Source organism: Littorina saxatilis, linkage group LG7 (assembly GCF_037325665.1).
Source record: "Littorina saxatilis isolate snail1 linkage group LG7, US_GU_Lsax_2.0, whole genome shotgun sequence".
NCBI lineage: Eukaryota > Metazoa > Mollusca > Gastropoda > Littorinimorpha > Littorinidae > Littorina > Littorina saxatilis.
This window is the reverse complement of record NC_090251.1, coordinates 21,116,380-21,137,447: the sequence shown is the minus strand read 5'-3', so window position 1 is coordinate 21,137,447 and position 21,068 is coordinate 21,116,380. Positions and strand designations below refer to the sequence as shown.

The following is a 21,068-nucleotide window of genomic DNA, read 5'->3' as shown; positions in this document are numbered from 1 at the left end:
CTTCATCATTTTCTGATTCCAAAAACATATAAATATGTTATATTTGGATTAAAAACCAGCTCTGAAAATTAAAAATATAAAAATTATGATCAAAATTAAATTGTCGAAATCAACTTAAAAACACTTTCACCGTATTCCTTGTCGGTTCCTGATTCCAAAAACATATAGATATGATATGTTTGGATTAAAAACACGCTCAGAAAGTTAAAACGAAGAGAGGTACGGAAAAGCGTGCTATCCTTCTCAGCGCAACTACTACCCCGCTCTTCTTGTCAATTTCACTGCCTTTGCCAAGCGGTGGACTGACGATGCTACGAGTATACGGTCTTGCTGAAAAATTGCATTGCGTTCAGTTTCATTCTGTGAGTACGACAGCTTGACTAAATGTTGTATTTTCGCCTTACGCGACTTGTTTTAATTGTTCACACATTCCCCGCCTCATTTGGTGAAAAACTGACAGCAAATTATCTTTCAGTTTTAGAGACAAACGTGACATCATTTTACACTTGATTGTGATATTTGTTTATTCGCTTTTAAGTTAAAATGCTGTTGTTATCAGTTTCTTCACAGCAGACCTGGATTAATCTCTTCCAGTTGGCATTATCTTTTGAAAGTATGCACTTGTTAACAGACAATAAAGCAAAAATATTTCCTTTGCGGTTTGCTTACAGAATTCCTTGAGCGTGTGTGTGTGTGTGTGGGGTGGGGGGGAGAGTGAGAGAGGGGAGAGTTTTGTGCAATAACACTTCCATGCCATAGACCAAGATGTCGTTATTCTAGCAAAGAAACCGCTATTACAAAGGGTATAGTAAGTAAACGCCCACCCCCAACTTTTGGGCAAAATTGGTGCATAGGGGGGATGGGCGTATACAAGGTCGTTTATGGTACTGTAATCTCCGATTTATGTAGGATTAGGCTTTAACGACAGTAAGGCGGCAACTTAGATGGAGGGTATATGTGTTATAGTGCATGCAGTGGCGTGTGTTCTTTTATGTTTCAGATGAGGAACGCCGGTTTGTTCTGACTCGCCTTTTCAAGGACTTCATGCTGGTAGTGTTGTTTGTACTGCAGCACAGTCTCATGGCAGGTGAACGATGGAAGCGATTTCTGCTGCGCTGTGACATTTACATCAGTGAACGCCTCATTTATGTCATGGCATCATGTTTCACACTCACTGTAAGTTGTATAATATAATTATCTGATCAGCAGCTTTGGTATTTTTAAGAGTCACCGAATGGTATCGCAATAATTTAGACCAATTTCTGCTCGAACTTATTGATTTAAGCATTTTGACAGTTCATACGGGTGGGGAAATACCTTAAATTGGTAGCGGCACTGGCTTTGAAACCAGTTGTGGTTTGACACCTATGTTCGGCAAGGGATTTATTTCCCAGAGTCAACTTTATGCAGACTCTCTTTGGTGTCTTAACACCCTTGTGCACACGCATGATAAAGATACAAAGGTCACAGCGAAAGCATCAGGCCATTGAAATGAATACACACATACGGGGGGAGGGGGGGATGTGTAGCGTGATTTTTTAACTGTATTCTCCTAGGGATAGCAGCCCCAATTACTTTGCAGGAATTGCCCATATAAGATATACCGAAATCTGTAAGATGACTGGCATGACGGCGAGTTGTGGATGGTATGTGTTGACTGTGCAGCTTCTGATGAGGAACTGGGCAAGCACACCTGACGTGATTCTGTGGGGCATGGACACAGAGAACCACGGCCTGCACTGGCTCTTCTTCTGTGCGCTGCACACCGCCGCCTGGCTCCTCCTCTTCCTGCAGGTGGCTGTCATGGACCCCTGGGAATTGATTGGTGTAGAACAGGTCTGTAAAAGAAACTAAACGAAAACAACTCATGTATGTTCTTGGCCGCTCCTCTGAGATCTTGTGAAGAATAGGACAGCTTAAGATCACAATCACTGCCATGCAAGTACATTGTAACAGGACCTACTTTCAGGTTTTCTGAAGGATCAGCGAGTGAGTGATTCATTTTATTGAGTCACTTGAGAAAAAGTGACTCTATGTAATCGGTCAGTGTCCGGCCGGCCGTCCGTAGACACCACCTTAACGTTGGACTTTTCTCGGAAACTATCAAAGCGATCGGGCTCATATTTTGTTTAGTCGTGACCTCCAATGACCTCTACACTTTAACGATGGTTTCGTTGACCTTTGACCTTTTTCAAGGTCACAGGTCAGCGTCAAAGGAAAAATTAGACATTTTATATCTTTTCTCGGAAACTATCAAAGCGATCGGGCTCATATTTTGTTTAGTCGTGACCTCCAATGACCTCTACACTTTAACGATGGTTTCGTTGACCTTTGACCTTTTTCAAGGTCACAGGTCAGCGTCAAAGGAAAAATTAGACATTTTATATCTTTGACAAAGTTCATCGGATGTGATTGAAACTTTGTAGGATTATTCTTTACATCAAAGTATTTGAGACTGTGCCAAAAGGTGACGTTTTCATGTCAGTATGTCCCAAATGACATCACCAGTACATTTTTCATTCTATCTAATCTGTTTTCGTTCTATTTTTTCTAATAACATGCGTTAACAATTGATTGCCAACTGGAATGGAAGAGCACAAAAAGTGTAACTTGATATGTAGTTTCTCTAGAGGGAAAAACATCTTCCACTTTCATGTCAGTGTGTCCCATGCAACATACATTTGCCAAACAGCTATGTGCAAGTAGATTATTTGTTAGTGGTATAGAAAATACTGATCAACAATTAAAGTCAGTTTTCACATTCATTTTCTACCTATTTCTTATTTGTTTATTCTGTTGGCAATGGTGAAATGTCAGCAATCGTGTGTCATTCGGGACAGTAGACATGACACCTGACCTTTTGGCACAGTCTCATTTACATTTGTAGCCTTTTACGAACGTTATCAGAAAAACAAGGGAGATAACTAGCCTTTTCTGTTCGGCAACACACAACTTAACGTTGGGCTTTTCTCGGAAACTATAAAAGTGACCGGGCTCAAATTTTATGTGAACGTGACTCATTGTGTTGTGAATAGCAATTTCTTCCTGTCCATCTGATGCCTCATATAATATTCAGAACTGCGAAAGTGACTCGATCGAGCGTTTGCTCTTCTTGTTTTAGAAGGTCCAGTAAGACTCAGGGCAGCAGGCCTCTCTTTCTGATCATTCCTTACTGAAGAGAGAGTGAATATGTGCGTGTTTGTGCAAGCATTTTGTGCGAGTCTATGCATTATTTTGTGTTTGAATGTGTTAGAACCATGAGCATGCATGGTAGCAAAGTCTGAGACTGCTTACCAGATAGACTCATAAAGGGGGGACGTCCCATAAGAGATATGCTACAGTTGAATGTACATAAAGGTTTGGGTATAAGCACATATCTCACAGGAACAAGAAACAAGAACGCTGAGGCATGATTAACCATTCAGTCAAGGGAATGCACGCTGAAATATGTCCGCTTTCCTTTCACCTTCCGAACACACACACACACACAGAAAGAGAGAGAGAGAGCGCAAGAGACAGACATGCACTGATACAGAGAGAGAAAAGACAAAAATAAGCTTGAGGCAAAATCTTTATTGTGTTTGTGGGAAAGAAAGTTGCAAGGCGGTGTCATAATCTCTCATTAACTGTTGTCTTGTGTTCTCACTCTCAGCAGTTACATGCCTTTGTTATGTGATTGTGAAACAAGCACTCTGGCTTCATTTGGTTTTTGGGTACGTATACATTCTTTAGTCCACTTTGACTTTTGGAAGGCCATATATATATACACACCAAATAAAACCATTTGGGATTTAAACATTAGAATTATTGAAAATTAGTCAGGTGATATTCAACCTTAACTATAACCATCTGGTTAACATGTCATTCATATTTATTATTTCAGCCTTGTTTTCAAATGTCAATACGATTTTGTCATGGTGATTTTCAGGTGTACAACCACTACAAAGGCAAGGCATCCCCACTCAGCTATGTGCCCAAACAACTGCGTATATTTTATCAGCACCTCCGTCACGCCGGTCCCACCTCCCTGTGGGTGATGCTGTGGATCCACCCTGTCATGACCATGGATCGCTTCCTGCTGGCTCTCATCTTCTCGGTCTTCCTGGCCATGGCTCATCAGGTCTCCCTGGCTGACTACAAGTTTGCCCAGTGCTATTTTGTCTCAGAGGAAAGCACCACCTTCTGTGCTGTCAGACCAAGACCCTACAGGGACTATTAAACCATCCTCATGCTTGCATTATCTGAAAGATCAAAATTAGACTTCACCATACTGTTTAGCATTTGTAGTGATGACCTTTGCATAGGGTCTAAATCTTCATACTATATAGCATTTGTAGCAATAACCTTGCTTTAGGGAGTAAGACTTCACGATATGATTCTAGCTTTTTTTGGCATTGAGCTTGTGTCAGAGAATACAAAAAACATGCATTGTTTATTAATGCATCAGTTTCAAGCTGTCAAGTGCAATATACAGAAAACATGATTTACTAAGACACAAACATATCAACAGACTTCGCTTACTCTTTTCCTTATCTTGAATCTCACAGTTGTATCGCCGGCGCCTGGATTTGTGTTTGTATGTGACATTATTATGAGTATGGCTTTGCTTCAGCTCATTCCAACAGTGTAACAAAACATAAATGTTGTATTTTTATACAATACCTGTACATACAGATCTGAGCTATACTATTTTATTAGGCAGCATATATACTGGTGCTTGGTGCTATCTTTTATTTACAATGTGTTTTAGACTAGATTGATAGAGGGCCGTCTCTGCTTTACAGACATTTGGTGTTGTGTATCTTCTGATGGTTTTTTTTTCTGGGGTTAGAAAAGGTCAGTTGTAATTCTAACATGGCAATGACCTATTACCAATGTCTTACTGAAATGCTGTAGACATTATGTAAACACAACCACTCTTATGGAATCCTGGATTATGTTTAAAGCCTATTTGAGGGACCAGCAGAGGACTTCTTTTTACATTTTAAAATAATAAAAGCAACTTATATAGTGCTTAAGAAGAAAAGTTGTTCAGGATGATGAGTTAAAATGACTTGAGCGTTGACGGTTTGAGCCCTGTACACGTACATTTTCACAGATTTAGAGGAAAAATCGTCAAATATATACTCGAAAAGAGCTCAACGTCACATTTTAATATATTCTTCGTTTGAACTCTCATGTTTCTTAAAAGTATCATGCTCATAGGACAGAACCTAACTTGATGAATGCAGTAAAACAGAACTTGACAGGTGTGAAAATCATGCACCCGCAACACCTGACTGGCTAGAGAGGTCAGTGTGGTGCTACAGAGGCTCTTCAGGGGTTGAAATTTACTTCTTTTTTGTGTGTCTTATTGCTCAAGACTTTACCAGGGAAGAGCAAAAACGATTGAGAGTAGCACTTAAGCCTTTTAACACAATACAGTACTAATCGTCCTAAATAACTTTTCTTCTAACGCATTAAATAATACTTGCGTAGATTTTTTGTATTAATATAAAGAACATCCTCCACAGGTCCCTCAAATAGGCTTTACCTAACCTTCACCCATCATGTTAAAAACAGCTGTTTAGATTCAGCCTCCAAAGCTGAGATTTATTATCAAAAATGCAAATGGTCAAAGTCAAGAGGTCAGTAAACTCCCGTGCACTAAGTGATAGAAAGATGTGCAAAGAATGGATAAAAAAAAAAAGAAACAAGTAAAACCCATCTAATATTTTAAAAGCATCATATTTATTCAATAAAGTACACTTTCCATAGTAGCAGAAAATTTGATGATCACATATTAGCTTTGTTTTGTAGATAACTGCTTTTAAATAAAACTATTTTGATTGAAAGGTATGTTTTCATTAAAATATTTGAAAGATTGCGGCTTTTAGAAAGAATTTAATTTATTATTGAATAGTACTTTTTGTTCGTCACAAATGGTGTCCAAGCAATGACTAGCAAGACAAGTCCCACCCTCACAAACATCATCACCGTCATATACATTAGCAACCTTTTCACATTCTGTGTGAAACCACATATATGTGTATACTTAAAATTAACACTGTGTGCTATGTTCAAGGCAACAAACAAACAAAAACAGCACACTTCCTCTAAATGACTGAAAAGAAAGACATGGCAAAAAAAGCAAGCACCACACGTAAACATTTTCATCATGTAAATATCGTTGATACATGTATAACTTGTCCATTTCTCATTGCAGATATATAGAAATGGAATCCACCGAAAAATGTATGTTCACAATACATTTTAAAAAACCCAAGCTAGAAAATCTCTCACATATAAGTACCAAGCACCCTGTTCTGAATTCCACCTTTGTGTCCTTTAAAAACTCAAAATATACTTCACTTCCATTACATTTTAAAAAGGTAAGCAATATCAGTGGTTGAAACGCCGAAGAAGAAATCAAGATGAGAACACAAGAGGCACGCAGCGATAACAGCTGTCAGCGCGAAACAGCGTGAATGTTCCATTTTTGAGTCACTTGAGAAAAAGTGACTATGTAATCGGTCAGTGTTAGTCTGTCCGGCCGGCCGTCCGGCCAGCCGGCCGTCCGTAGACACCACCTTAACGTTGGACTTTTCTCGGAAACTATCAAAGCGATCCGGCTCATATTTTGTTTAGTCGTGACCTCCAATGACCTCTACACTTTAACGATGGTTTCGTTGACCTTTGACCTTTTTCAAGGTCACAGGTCAGCGTCAAAGGAAAAATTAGACATTTTATATCTTTGACAAAGTTCATCGGATGTGATTGAAACTTTGTAGGATTATTCTTTACATCAAAGTATTTACATCTGTAGCCTTTTACGAACGTTATCAGAAAAACAAGGGAGATAACTAGCCTTTTCTGTTCGGCAACACACAACTTAACGTTGGGCTTTTCTCGGAAACTATAAAAGTGACCGGGCTCAAATTTTATGTGAACGTGACTCCCAGTGACCTCTACACTTTGACGTCTGCTTTGGTGACCTTTGACCTTTTTCAAGGTCACAGGTATGTCTTGAAGGAAAAAAATTGAAATATCATATCTCTGAAACTATTCATCGGATTTGATTCAAACTTTATAGGATTATTCTTTACATCAAATTATTTACATCTGTATTGTGTTGTGAATAGCAATTTCTTCCTGTCCATCTGATGCCTCATATAATATTCAGAACTGCGAAAGTGACTCGATCGAGCGTTTGCTCTTCTTGTTTGGCTCACGTAAGTGTAGCCTATGCGATCGTAACTTTGTCTGTCTGTGCGTGCGTGTGTATGTGCGTGCGTGCGTGCATGCGTGTGTATGTCTGTGGTAGAAACTCTAACATTTGAAGACGTCACATTACATTGACGTCACATTATGACGTAAGAGGGTTAGACTTCACGCGAAGGAAGTACTGAAAGTCTCGGTCATTATTATTTTGAGCGGGCCGAGACTAGTTGGCAGTCGTGTCCCTGTAAGTAGGCTACATGCAGAGATCTAGATCTAGTGTCTCGCTTTCTTGCACAGTTTCACCTATGCTCTTTCTGTGTGTGTGTGTGTGTGTGTGTGTATGTGTGACGGAGTGATTGAGTTTGTGTTACTGTTTGTCGATTTCTTACGTGAGCCTTGATGGCTTCGCCTCTTGTTTCTCATGTGTTTGCATGACTAGCAAATTAACGCCAGCGGCTACACGTAAATGAAAATTAGACAGAATCTGTATCAATCATTTATCTCATTGCCAGGACTGAACATTTTGGACGGTCGGGGTCCAGGGGCCGAATTTTAGCATTATAGGGAGGGTTTAGGTGGCCTCTCCTGACTCCAAATCTTAGAACAAACAAGCTTTTTGGAGATACACAATATATAAATCTTGTAAACTTGAAGGTATTTGTAATTGACCAGTTGAAAATGAATATTAGCATTTCAAGACGGGCTATTTGAGCCTCTCCTGGCTTTAGAACTGAAAGCAGCAGACAAACAAAAACAAAAAAAGGGGGAGATGAATGCACAAAATCAAAAACCTCTATGCTTGAAGATGTTTGGTTGTATCTTGCTGGGTGTTCTACAAAAACAAGTGGTAAACAAATTTCAAGAAGGGTTTAAGAAGTCTAGCTCTCTTCTCTTAAACAAAAACTTAAAATTGGAGCTGCACAATATCAAAAAACCTTGTAAACTTGAAGGTATTTCTAACTAACCAGCTGGAAATGAATTTTAGCAATTCAAGGTGCTATTTGAGCGGCCCTGGCTTAAAAACTGAAAACAGCACACAATTTATTTTATTTTATTGTTTTATTGGGGGGGGGGGGGGGGGGGGTGAATGCACAAAATCAAAAACCTCTATACTTGAAGGTGTTTGGTTGCATCATTCTTGCTAGGGGGGTCTACAAAATCAAGTGGTAAAAAAAGTTCAAGAAGGGTTTTGGAAGCCTCTCCTTGCTTGAACAGAAACTTAAAATTGGAGATTTAAATTAAAACATCTTGTAAACTTGAAGGTATTTCATTTGATCACCTAGTTTTTTCTTTGATTTAAAACATGTTTACTGCATTAAAGGAAAATCGCCATGCTAACAAAAAGTTAGGCAAACACAGGAAATAACAGTCACCCCCCTTGTATTACACATTTTTACTTGCAGCTTATGATTTTATCATTGCAGGTGGTATATTCTCAAATAATTGTTGAACCATAGCTTGAACCAAATGAGAAACAAGTTTCGAGTCAGTTTGTTTCAATTGAACACCTTCAAAAAGCCTAACTACTCCGGTTAAAAAAAGAAGAAGGTTTGGACAAACAGAGACCCCCAGAGTTATATCCCTTGCTTATGCTATACACAGTCTTCTGATGCTGCTTTTCAATTCATCATTTCAGGAGTTATATTCTAAACTGATTGTTGAATCATTGTCTGAATTAAAAGAGAAATATGTTTGAATTAAATTTGTTTCACTTGCTAACTTTCTAAAGGACTCGATGTATCAGAAGCTAAATACCACTGGTTCATGTACTATGCCTTCAGAGTATGTAAATTTTGTTTTTTATAGATACATCTAAACACATGGATGCTTATGTACATGTACACGTCTCCCTCATGTATGATCACTTTGAAAAACTCATGTACATCTGCATAAAACACATACAATACTATGACTTAGTGCTGAAACGTGTGCACACTGGCGATGATCCATTTCCACTGCCCTTATACATATATATTTCTGTTCTTATTCAGCTTACAAGAAAACTATGGTAGGGATATGCCTTAAAGGCACAGTAATTAGCCTCCCGTAAACCATCACAGAGCTCCCCGAGCGTCTACATACAGTTCAAGCATACTTCCATTTGAACGCTCACCGAACGGGAACATCCTGGCTGCTTTCTGTAGAGCGTGAGAAATTTTCAAAGAATTTATTTTCGTGGACTTGGTCTTCTACAACAATGGCGCCTCGTTTTGGTGCTGGACGGCTGTTATGATACCGGAAATCACGCCCGGACAGTAAGCCTCCCGTAAACCATCACAGATACTGTCAGGCTTTTACACACAGTACAAACACCCTTCCATTTGAACGCTCACCAAACGGGAACATCCTAGGTGCCCTACCTAAAGAGCGAGCAATTTTTAAAGAATTAATTTTGCAGATTGTCTCGAACACTTTTTGGACCCATCCTGAACTCAGGTCAAACATGAGTTACTTCCCTTCGGGTCTCATTCTGTCGATGTAAACTGGCGATAGCCGTGAATCGATGATTATCAAAATGTTTTTGGACCGTGGTGCGTTTTTGCGCTAGACCTCTTTTAAAATCTAAATAATAAATTGACAGCTTGTTACACAAACATTCTTTAATCATAAAAGAATTCTTTTTTCATCAAGACAAGATCAGTACAATTCGAAGTTGTTCTTTCTTTATTTCGTGTTTAACGTCGTTTTCAACCGTTCAAGGTTATATCGCGACGGAGGGAAGGGGGGTGATGGGATAGAGCCACTTGTCAATTGTTTCTTGTTCACAAAAGCACTAATCAAAAATTTGCTCCAGGGGCTTGCAACGTAGTACAATATATTACCTTACTGGGAGAATGCAAGTTTCCAGTACAAAGGACTTAACATTTCTTACATACTGCTTGACTAAAATCTTTACAAACATTGACTATTATTCTATACAAGAAACACTTAACAAGGGTAAAAGGAGAAACAGAATCCGTTAGTTGCCTCTTACGACATGCTGGGGAGCATCGGGTAAATTCTTTCTCGTCCCAACCAATATGGGACTCCCCCTAACCCGCGGGGGGCATTCGAAGTTGTGAAAGTTTGAAAAAAGAAAAGCCCGGAAGCAGGGTCACACAAGGGTCGTAGCAGACGATGGTTTATCATGCATATCGCCGTTCCTCTCAACAGTCAAAAGCCATCGCTAGAGTTCTTGTGAACCACAGCCGTTTGTTTCGTGCATAAAACCGTGCTATTGTAAATAAGCTCACATCGAGTCGCATTCAAATAACTAACTGACGACTACATTGTGAAAAAGGGAAACTGGATCACACGGGTTCACGATGGCTCAGGGGTAAGATAAACCACGCAAAAATAAATTCTTTGAAAATTGTTCGCTCTTTACGGAGGGCACCTAGGATGTTCTCAATCGGTGAGTGTTTAAATGAAAGGGTGTTTGTACTGTGTGTAAAAGCCTGACCGTATCTGTGATGGTTTACGGGAGGCTTACTGTGCCTTTAATGGTATACTGTGACAATAAAATAATTAGTTTTTGCTTGTGACAACTTGATGTATTATCAATATCAATATGAGGCTTATATCGCGCGTATTTCATGGGTACAGTTCTAAGCGCAGGGAATTTTTTTTTTTTTTTTTTTTTAATGCAATTTACATTGCGCACATATTCAAAGCGCAGGGATTTATTTATGCTGTGTGAGATGGAATTTTTTTACACAATACATCACGCATTCACATCGGCCAGCAGATCGCAGCCATTTCGGCGCATATCCTACTTTTCACGGCCTATTATTCCAAGTCACACGGGTATTTTGGTGGACATTTTTATCTATGCCTATACAATTTTGCCAGGAAAGACCCTTTTGTCAATAGTGGGATCTTTAACGTGCACACCCCAATATGTAGTGTACACGAAGGGACCTCGGTTTTTCGTCTCATCCGAAAGACTAGCACTTGAACCCACCACCTAGGTTAGGAAAGGGGTGAGAAAATTGCTAACGCCCTGACCCAGGGTCGAACTCGCAACCTCTCGCTTCCGAGCACAAGTGCGTTACCACTCGGCCACGCAGTATTCATCTGTTTTTGTTTTAATTTACCATAAAACAAGTCGCGTAAGGCGAAATTACTACATTTAGTCAAGCTGTGGAACTCACAGAATGAAACTAAACGCACTGCATTTTTTCACAATGACCGTAGTCCGCCGCTTGTGCATAACGGAGTGAAACTGACGAGCCTGTTCAGCGGGGTAGTGGTTTCGCTGTGCTGCATAGCACGCTTTTCTGTACCTCTCTTCGTTTTAACTTTCTGAGCGTGTTTTTAATCCAAACATATCATATCTATATGTTTTTGGAATCAGGAACCGACAAGGAATAAGATGAAATTGTTTTTAAATCGATTTCGGAAATTTAATTTTGATCATAATTTTTATATTTTTAATTTTCAGAGCTTGTTTTTAATCCAAATATAACATATTTATCCCCAAGTACGCTAGTACAAGGGTCCAGCAGACTTTAATTGTGTGTCTGTCTGTGTGTGTCTCGACTTAACAGCTTATTGCTGGGAAACTACTGGGCGCAGTTCGTTCAAAAGTTGATACACTAACTTGATAATAGGTCCGATTGATCGTATTAAAACTTCATAATGTTACCTGGGACCTAAATGCGAAATAAATCACAAAAACGACTCTTAACGGCGGGCGGAATTCGCGGTGGGATAGAACTGCGGTTCGGCTCATAGAACGGTGCAAGGTCTCGGCCAACCAAGACTATGGCATACTCGTAGCAAAGCCGCCGAATGGTACCGTAAACCAAGAATAGTGACGTAATTACGTCACGGTCGAAAGTTTTTGACGTCAATGCCTCCCTGTAGTCTTTTTCTCTCGCGCGGTGTGTGTGTGTGTGTGTTCATTTTGTGCACATGTGTTAGTGTTACTGTGTGTGTGTGTGTGTGTGTGTGTGTGTGTGTGTGTGTGTGTGTGTGTGTGTGTGCGTGCATGAGTCTGTACTCGTGTGTGTGTGTGTGTGTGTGTAAGAAAGAAAGAGAGAGAGGGAGGGAGTGAGGGAGAGAGAGTGTGTGTGTGTGTGTGTGTGTGTGAATGTCTGAAGAGTACTCGGGTCCAGCGCGAGCGTTTTTTATATGTTTTTGGAATCAGAAAATGACGAAGAATAAGATGAAATTGTTTTTGGATCGTTTAATAAAAAAATAATTTTAATTACAAGTTTCCGATTTTTAATGACCAAACTCACTCATTAGTTTTTAAGCCACCAAGCTGAAATGCAATACCAAACCCCGGCCTTCGTCGAAGATTGCTTTGCCAAAATTTCAAGCAATTTGATTGAAAAATGGGGTGTGACAGTGCCGCCTCAACTTTTACAAAAAGCCGGATATGACGTCATCAAAGGTATTTATCGAAAAAAGGAAAAAAACGTCCGGGGATATCATACCCAGAACTCTCATGTCAAATTTCATAAAGATCGGTCCAGTAGTTTAGTCTGAATCGCTCTACACACACACACGCACAGACACACACACACACACCACGACCCTCGTCTCGATTCCCCCTCTATGTTAAAACATTTAGTCAAAACTTGACTAAATGTAAAAACATAAGATTGCTAAATGTTCCAAAAGCACTAATAAAAAATCTTTACACCCTAAATAAGTTGTTTGTTACATTTTTCCATAGATTTAACCATTATTGTAATTCAATCAAGTTGGCGTTTTAATGAAACAGATCCTGTGATTGGTCAGAATGCCCCAACTCATTAAAAATTACCGGTCATTAATTGTCGATAACCACTTGCTAAAAAACCCATACCACCTGCTGGCGATCGAGGCGCATTGATACAACCTCAACTAGTCTCGGTTAGCTTTGAGGGTCATTTTACAAGTAGGAAATATGAAGGCCAACGAAATACCGAGACCATAAGGTATGTGAAGTGATGACGTCGAATACATGACGTAAGTTGATTCATGAATTCTTCCTGACTACGTCGGTCAATTCCAAAGATCGCTTTTGTGATGAAAAGAATTTGTTTTAGAGTTTGCTGTCCAGAAACCCGTCAAAAAAGAAGGGAACATGTATGTGAAAGAAAACAAAACAGGAGCAGAGTGATAAGATAGGAATACAGAGACATATTTCTTGGGACTTGACCCTTGCAGGTAGGTGGACTTGTGGAGAAAAGTGCAGTGCACATATATTTTTTTGGTATCTCTTATTTTCCTTGTAAGTGTACAAGAGGAGATACAGGACGAATAGCTCGTGCGTTGAGCAGAGAAAGTAGGTCATTTTAAGCTGACAATTTTTGTGCAGCCAAATCGGAGTTTTACTCTATTCCTTAGCAAAACTCCGGTACCGAGCGAGTTAATTACTTTTACATGTGTTGCTGAGGCGAGCTTGGCTGGCCCTGGGAAGCCGACTGACCACAGAGGGGCCTTTGTTCTAGTCCCCCCTCCCCTCCCGCAACTGGACTTTACCCCCCACGTAGCTATAAGAAATGATTCGAGTTGAAGATTTTAGGATCTTCTTTGCCCTACTTTTTCTTGTAATGTTTTGATCACATCGTTTTTGGATACAACACATAACGTCCCTTTTTGTTTTAGGACCATCTTTGTTAAGTTTTACAGTCAGTTTTTATGAAGGTTCAGTGAAGAGGGGCGCGTTCTTTTTACCCTCTCTTTCATGTTCCACCCCCTTCTTTAGTTTGTTGATTACTAGGCTTGACGTTTCCTGCTGCTATACTCACAAACGCATACTCTCTCTCTCTCTCTCTCCCTATTTTATTTCGCCATTCTTTTCCTCGATATTCCTTTTATTTGCATATCAATACGTGTATCCATTTATTCAGTAGAATGTAGGCGCTATGTTAATCATATATGTGGCTAATGCGAATGTATAAAGACGGATGAAACCGGTGTGTGCCGACGTTTTTCTTTGTTGCTTTGAGCACGCAGCGTTTTTGTGGGTTTTTTATGGGCATGGATTTGCTGTTTGATACGAACGTCTAGCGTACGTTTTGTGTATCAAAGAAGAAGTATTTGTGTGTGTAACATAATTGCTCAGTCTTTAAGAGACAGAGTGTAATTGGAAGTTTTGCAGTTCGTCTGCGTTTTTGTCTACCTACAAGTGTTTGGTATCTACAGATATGTTGTAAGGTTGTCGTTTAAGGACATATGTTTGTACATGTACATCATTTTTCATGTGGGTTTTCTTAATAGAAGAGCTTTTGTGTATATTTGAGGAATTTAACTTCAGTTTGTAAGGAGGCTGGCAGCAGGCTCGGAGCCCTCCACCTCCCCTCCCTTTTGCTCCCGCGCTGCCAGAGCGAGATTCTCATTCGTCGCGCTAGGGTGATGTGGGAGGAAGCCCCGTTAGCTATAAAAGCCAGAGTCCCCATGAGGTCGGGAGACGTGTGAGAGAGTAGGGTGCCTAATAAGTGCCTGAAGCATGCGTCTCCCCTGTTTCAGAGTCAGGGTCATCAAAACTACCACTTGGGGGGAGATACATTGAGCTAGGTTAAAGGTGCGGGAATCTTTCCTTATGCTTGGTGCCTCTCCCCGGAGTTGCGTGTGGTTTTGCTGGTATGTGAGCCTTAGTGCCTGACCAAATAAACCATGTCCTCGATACGCGGCTTCAGTCCCACTTGCAATCGTGAACCGGGGAGGAACATCGAGCTGGGTTAAAGGTGCGGGAATCTTTCCTTATGCTTGGTGTCTTTCCCTGGAGTTGCGTGTGGTTTTGCGGGTATGTGAGCCTTAGTGCCTGACCTTGTAGACCACGTCCTCAAATCGCAGCTCCAGTTCCACTTGCAATAGTGAACAGTGCGCCCTGTTCACTCGGTTTCCACCAGGCTAATTAGAGTAGTGCGCCAACAAGCAGTGATCGAGCGGCGTCGCTCGATTTTGTCCAGGCCCCGAACCCCTGCCTGATTTTTCCTGCAGATTAGGAAGCTGGTGTTTTTGGAGAGTAAGTTAGGTCGCCAGGGATTTTCAGCAGTTTAAAGACTTAGATTTTATTTGTTAGTATAGAAGGACAGACTTCAGTTTGTAAGGAGCTCCAACCTAGATTCTTTATAGATATATTTTCTATGGAAGAACCCACGTATGTTTTTTTGACTGTTTTGGTCTGCTCTTGTTGATTTTGCATTTTGTTCGTCTGTTCGTCTGGTGCGTGTGGTTTGAATGCCATCCTGACAAATGTCTTTTAAAAACACATGCACGGTAACATCTTAGACACAGACAGTTAATGTTTTCGTGAAGCTACCACCGCTCGGCTTTACAGACTGAAAGTAGTGTGTGAACAGAACAGAACCAATTCTGTCTGTTTACAACCGCATGAAAGCAGGAAAGAGATCGTCGTCAGATTGAATTACAATAACATTAACATGCTTCCATTTGAAACTTCGAGGTCGTCATCGTGGATTGACGCCCTCCCAAAGTCTAATTGAAGCCCGATGGAGCGAAGCGACGTCGGGCTTCAATTACCTTTGGTCGGGCGTCAATCCACGATGACGACCTCGAAGTTTCAAATGGAAGCATGTTAATGTGTAATTGTTTTTTTATTCATTAAATTGAAGTCTTCAGGAGAAGGTTTTTGTGCTCAATATAACAAAGTTGACTTGCACAAAATAAACCAAGTAGATTGATTTGGAGGGGAAAAGACAATATTTCAAACTGTTGAACATTTCAGATATGAGATGGAGTTTTGGTAATACAGAATACTAAGTTCCGATTGTCATTTTTATCATACATGTAATACTTTTCTGAAAACCTCAAACTGACAGGAAAGAAGTCTTTAAAAGGGTTGTTTTGGGCTTTTCTAAGTTAGCACTACTGTTCTTAATGAACAGATGTTTTAAGGAATGAAAATATTTGAAGTCTTTTATGTGAAGTTTTGTGACTTGGAGTGAGTTTGTAGTAATGTTGATGTTCAACATACTAATATCTAACACATAATACATAACTCAAGTAGTTTTTCAAAATTAAAAAAAGAAATTGTCTTGTTATAACAGTATTTTTGCTGCAGTTTGCATCAACAAATACCTGGTTTATTGTTCATCCAACTATATAATTGTCCTCTTTTTGTGCTCACCTTTGTCACTTAGTCATATGAGTGGGTACGGATATATGCGTACCTGGGAGACAATGAGTTAAGCGGCGATTCTCGCCAGACTTTACCATTCGGGATTGTCCGGTCGTCTTCGTTTGTTTCCGGAGAAAGGAAGTAACTGCATTTGCTAGAGCTAACCAATCAGTGCGATAAGAAAAGTCTGTGCAAAATTGTTGTAAAGGCACGGCCGAGTCGAGCAGTGCTCAACTGAGTTTTGGAGTCGCTGCTGAATCTGGCCTAAATCGTTTCTACATCGCTGGAGCATGGCAGACTTTTCGCCGATTTGGCCTCGACGACTCAGGAGCGATTTTCAAACAACTAAAGTTGGGCAAAAGTTGGTTGCAAGTCTGTCATGTGAACAGTACTTAACTCCTGTGTTGTTTGACCGGCATCCTCCTTGCTGAACAATGGGCGCTGAGTAAAGCGATAACTGTGGTGAGCACAGTGATGCCCTGAACCAGAAAAAAGGCAGTGTGCCAGCTGTAATGACGAGCCACAACACTGAGGGGGTACCCCGACAGCATCACACCAACTGCAACAAAGGTAAGCATGTGTTTGTGCAACAGGGAAAAAAAATCCTTGCTCTAACAACACGTCCTATCACATGTTTACAAAAATTGACAGATAAAACAACAGCCAGAAAAAAATATACAGCTCTAATCAGGCAGCAACTTTGCACTAATACTGAATGTCTAAGTTAGCAAAAGTAATTAATATTCGGATTTGTGTATCCAATTGTATAAACATCAGCCTAAAGAATGTTCTTAAATATAATCTGCATGTTATGGATGTGGACATAATATGCATGTAATTCAACTAAGGCAAAAAAACAAAATAGACTGTTTACGGTAACACAGGCCAAAAAAATAGGGTCGGTAGGTCGGGATTTTTTTTAAAATATTTTTTCCCAAAAAAACATATTTTTATGTTATTTTGCCAAAAAACAAAGATTTTTTTAAAACTTTTTTTTTCTTTTCCCAAATGCCAAAAAAAAGTTTAGGGTCGCGCGAAAAAATAGGGTCGGTCGGAATACCGTAAACAGACTTTTTGTTTTGTTTTGCCTAACCATGTAATGCTACAGACAGGAAGGAACACACTAGAATGTTAATGGAGATGATGAGTAACATTTTTACCACAAAGTCCACACAAGCTTTCCTTAGTCTTAAAGAAATAAGTTAACAAATGTCCTATGCACTAGTGGTAAAACCATATTCACAGCACACATCAATGGTAGCTCGCTCAATACAAACAGTGTTCAAACCTTGTGTATGATGTTTGCATTGACCTCCGATCTACTAATAATACAATCAAAGTGATGACGTACGATTCACTCCAAACAGAAGTTACAAGTACATGTACCAACCATTGGCTGCCAGAGCGACAATGGAATGAGCTGTTCCAGCCAGCCTGTCGATGGTTGATTCCATGGCAACAACACCAAACATTGCAATGCAGCCATACACACCAAACCCAAGACAAAAACCTACTGTGCTGATCAGCAGCTGAAAGAAAAGACGACAAGGACATTAGAAATGTCAATATCAACTCTGAGTCTGAACACATTGGAAGTGCCACCACCCCCCTACCCAAACACAATAACAACACTTTATTGTCCATTAAAATGAATACATTAAAAAAGAAAATTGCCTTCGACACGTCTAACCTGCCTGTCAACGATTATAAAAACACACCAAAATAGAATTACAAGAACAAGAACATTCAAAAGAGGCACATAAAACACAAGACCTAACGTTCCTGACAGTCTAGCAGTAGCATCATTTTATCAAACAAAGCAGCTAGAAAAATGCAACAATTGCAATAAAACAAATCTCATTGTGCGAACAGGGATAAAATGTTGAGTCTTGTACCTTTCAAAGAAAAATGTCAACCTTTTACACAGTACTACGTGTAAAACAAAAAACGAATACATGAATAATTCTGGAAACAGAAATCCAAAAACAAATAGACTGCCAAAGTTCCAAAATTAAAAATCCAAAAACAAGAACTGTGTGTTATTAGAACTATATATTCATGACAAAACAAAACGTAACATAAAGTTTCATTTTGTCAAAAATATAACGTTTCAATAACATACCTTTCTTGTTTTTTTATTCTGTATACAGAGAAAGTAATTTGGAAATACAATGTAATGAGTCACTCACACTGGACGAATTGCTGCTAATAGAGGAGATGAACAGGAAAATAGAGGCTGACTGTGCTACTGTGCAGAAAAATATCACCAGCAAGCGAGGATTGTAATAATCACACTTCTGCAAAACAAATCAAAACAAACCATCATTTAACATACAGAAAGTTTAACGTCAGATAAAAAAAATAACACAAACAAAAATCAATACATGTACCAAATATAGGTGCTGATTTATTATCATTCAACATATTTCTCTTTTACGTATGTTGTTGGTTTTAGAAACAAAAGAATAATTGAGTATAAGTGTTTCATTAACTGTCTTTTTACTAAAATAATTTGTAACAGTGAATCCATGTAACAAAAACAGTAGCCAAGTAAACCAACCCTGTTTAGACAAAATAGTAAAACTTGTGCAACAGTGAACTCATAATGCAAGAAACAGCTGTGATAATTTAACACAGAAACAGAAACCTTGGCAATGAGAAAGTCTGAGATGTAGCCAGCAGCAAGAGATCCCACAATTCCTCCAAGTTCCTGACTGCTGGTAAAACTGCTGCCTGTAACATGCTCGCAGTTTAATTAGGGTTCACAAGAGAAATCTTAGACATAAGTGTAGTGGAGGAGTGGAAGGTTGTAAGAACGAAGCCCAAGTCCAAGCGTCTTGTTTCAACTTTTTATTCGTTGTACAAGAAAACAATGCAAGCAAACGTAGAGGCCGAAAGCAAAACCCGTAGACAGAGAAGCAAATGCAGTGAGGTGTTCAGCTGCTTATGCCGGTGTTCGGCCTATACTTATACCCCAGGCGCAGACTGCACAGAAAGCACCGTCCAGCAGGGATGAAAATCGGCCTGAATACGGCCAGAAACACGGAATCTGTGTTTCTTACACTAGCTTTACCCTCAGTCATTTAAACAAATACATAACCAATTCTAACAAACAATACATCAAATTAAAGCTACGACCTTTGGCTTTCCATTGCAATAGATAACATTTCGTAAAAACTTATATTCATTTAGTACGATACAAAAACAATGGTCCTAGCGAAGGCACTGAACCAACTTCAGTGCAGAAAATTACAAAACTCTCTAAACTGGGATAATGGACAAATTCATAAATCATACACATAAAAAGAAGAACCCTAGACAAACATTATATGCGTTACATGGGGGAAAATTATACAGTGACTTAGTACGAAGCGGCAAAGTCTGAGAGTAAATGGAATCGGCTAAATTCCGGCGCGAGTACATGTGTACTTAAATTCTGAATCTTCGCAGAGAAAACAAGCATCACTTAATACAACCAAATCTTTATAAACAATAGGCATGGGAATTGTCCGCCAAACGGCGGATTTCCGCCGAATTTTTTTTTTGTTCCGCCGAAAATGCAAAAGTGTACGCCGAAAAAATAAAGGGGTGGAGGCACACAAAAAAAGCACCGGTTACTTTGGCCTTTGCGCAAAAGCCCTCGAAAACTTTCCGTACTTTGTTCACGCACTGCTACCGCCCGCCTCAGTTATTAAACTTTTATGTTTGAAAGTAAACCAGATTGCACAGATTGTGTTACAAGTTACATTTTCCTGTTTGTCTCAACAGATCAATTTTTTTACAAATTTAAACCATATAATACATGTATTTATTTTTTTTCTTCAAAGAAGCAAAATTGGTACATTTTTGTACTAAAAACTCTGATTCTAAAAACAGAATTTAATGGCAAACTTGGAGCTCAGATGACACCAGATTGCACCATCTGGGTTCTTTGGAGAAATTTTTTTTCCAGGGGGCCCCCGGACCCCCCCAGTAAGGCGAGGCGCTTAGCGCCGTTGACTTGACGCTTCGCGTCTTCAATTATAAATGTTCCGCCCTTTTTACAATTTTCAATTCCCATGCCTGAAACAAACTAAAATCATATGCAACATAGGTACGGGCTATGTAATAGAAATACAGAAATTACAAAACAATGATTGAAAAGACAAAGATGAGTTTGTGAAAACCAATTTCTCTCAACGATACATTAAAACCGGTCAAAGTCAAAGTGACGCTTTGGTCAGTTCGAAGCATTATCGTAAATAACATAATAATATGCAGCCATCTAGCCTAATCATTGACTTCTATGCAAACCTCAATATAATTAGGACAATATCAAAGATAAAAGGGACTTTGAAAGATAGAAGTTTGGTAGATATATGGGGAAAGGTATTTTATTAGATTTTGCGCCAGCAAGGTGTGCGCGCATCATCGTATCATCTGCTACGGGGTGGGTGATTTCGTTTGAACTGTACTAGGCTGTTTCGCTATGCGATGGTTAGAGTGTTTAGGGTAGCAAAGTGCACTTGGCTACATAAAGAAGTGTTGAAAAAAGAAAAAGAGCAAAAGGCAAGACAAAAAGAGAGCTGTGTTGAATGCACATTTCTACTTACAACTCTCCTCTGCAAGGGAAAAACTCTTAAAGAAATCCAAAAACAGAAAGACTGCTAACGCTCCAAAATTCAGAATGAAAAAACAAGAATGGTATGTTATTAGAAAGTTTAATTTGTTGCTATCTACTATATAATACTGGTAGGATTTTCGGTGGTTTTTCGATTCCTGTGACCAAACCGCGCGGATTTGTGCCTTCTCCTTCGGTTGCTATGCC

The 21,068-nt window shown here is 39.5% G+C and overlaps 2 protein-coding genes across 2 annotated transcripts in view; one reads left to right on the top strand and one right to left on the bottom strand.

Annotated features, from left to right (window-relative positions):
• LOC138970909 (nurim-like) overlaps positions 1-5,834 on the top strand; it is an 8,479-nt gene extending 2,645 nt beyond the window's left edge. Inside the window, exons 2-4 of the mRNA XM_070343491.1 lie at positions 1,001-1,176; positions 1,666-1,836; positions 3,929-5,834. Coding sequence (XP_070199592.1) covers positions 1,001-1,176; positions 1,666-1,836; positions 3,929-4,219 — 638 coding nt within the window. The 3' untranslated portion in view covers positions 4,220-5,834. The remainder of the gene's footprint in view (positions 1-1,000; positions 1,177-1,665; positions 1,837-3,928) is intronic.
• Positions 5,592-21,068, bottom strand: part of LOC138970906 (glucose-6-phosphate exchanger SLC37A4-like) — a 33,229-nt gene continuing 17,752 nt past the window's right edge. Inside the window, exons 7-10 of the mRNA XM_070343486.1 lie at positions 18,909-18,994; positions 18,451-18,558; positions 17,652-17,790; positions 5,592-16,820 (exon numbers count right to left, since the gene is read on the bottom strand). Coding sequence (XP_070199587.1) covers positions 16,654-16,820; positions 17,652-17,790; positions 18,451-18,558; positions 18,909-18,994 — 500 coding nt within the window. The 3' untranslated portion in view covers positions 5,592-16,653. The remainder of the gene's footprint in view (positions 16,821-17,651; positions 17,791-18,450; positions 18,559-18,908; positions 18,995-21,068) is intronic.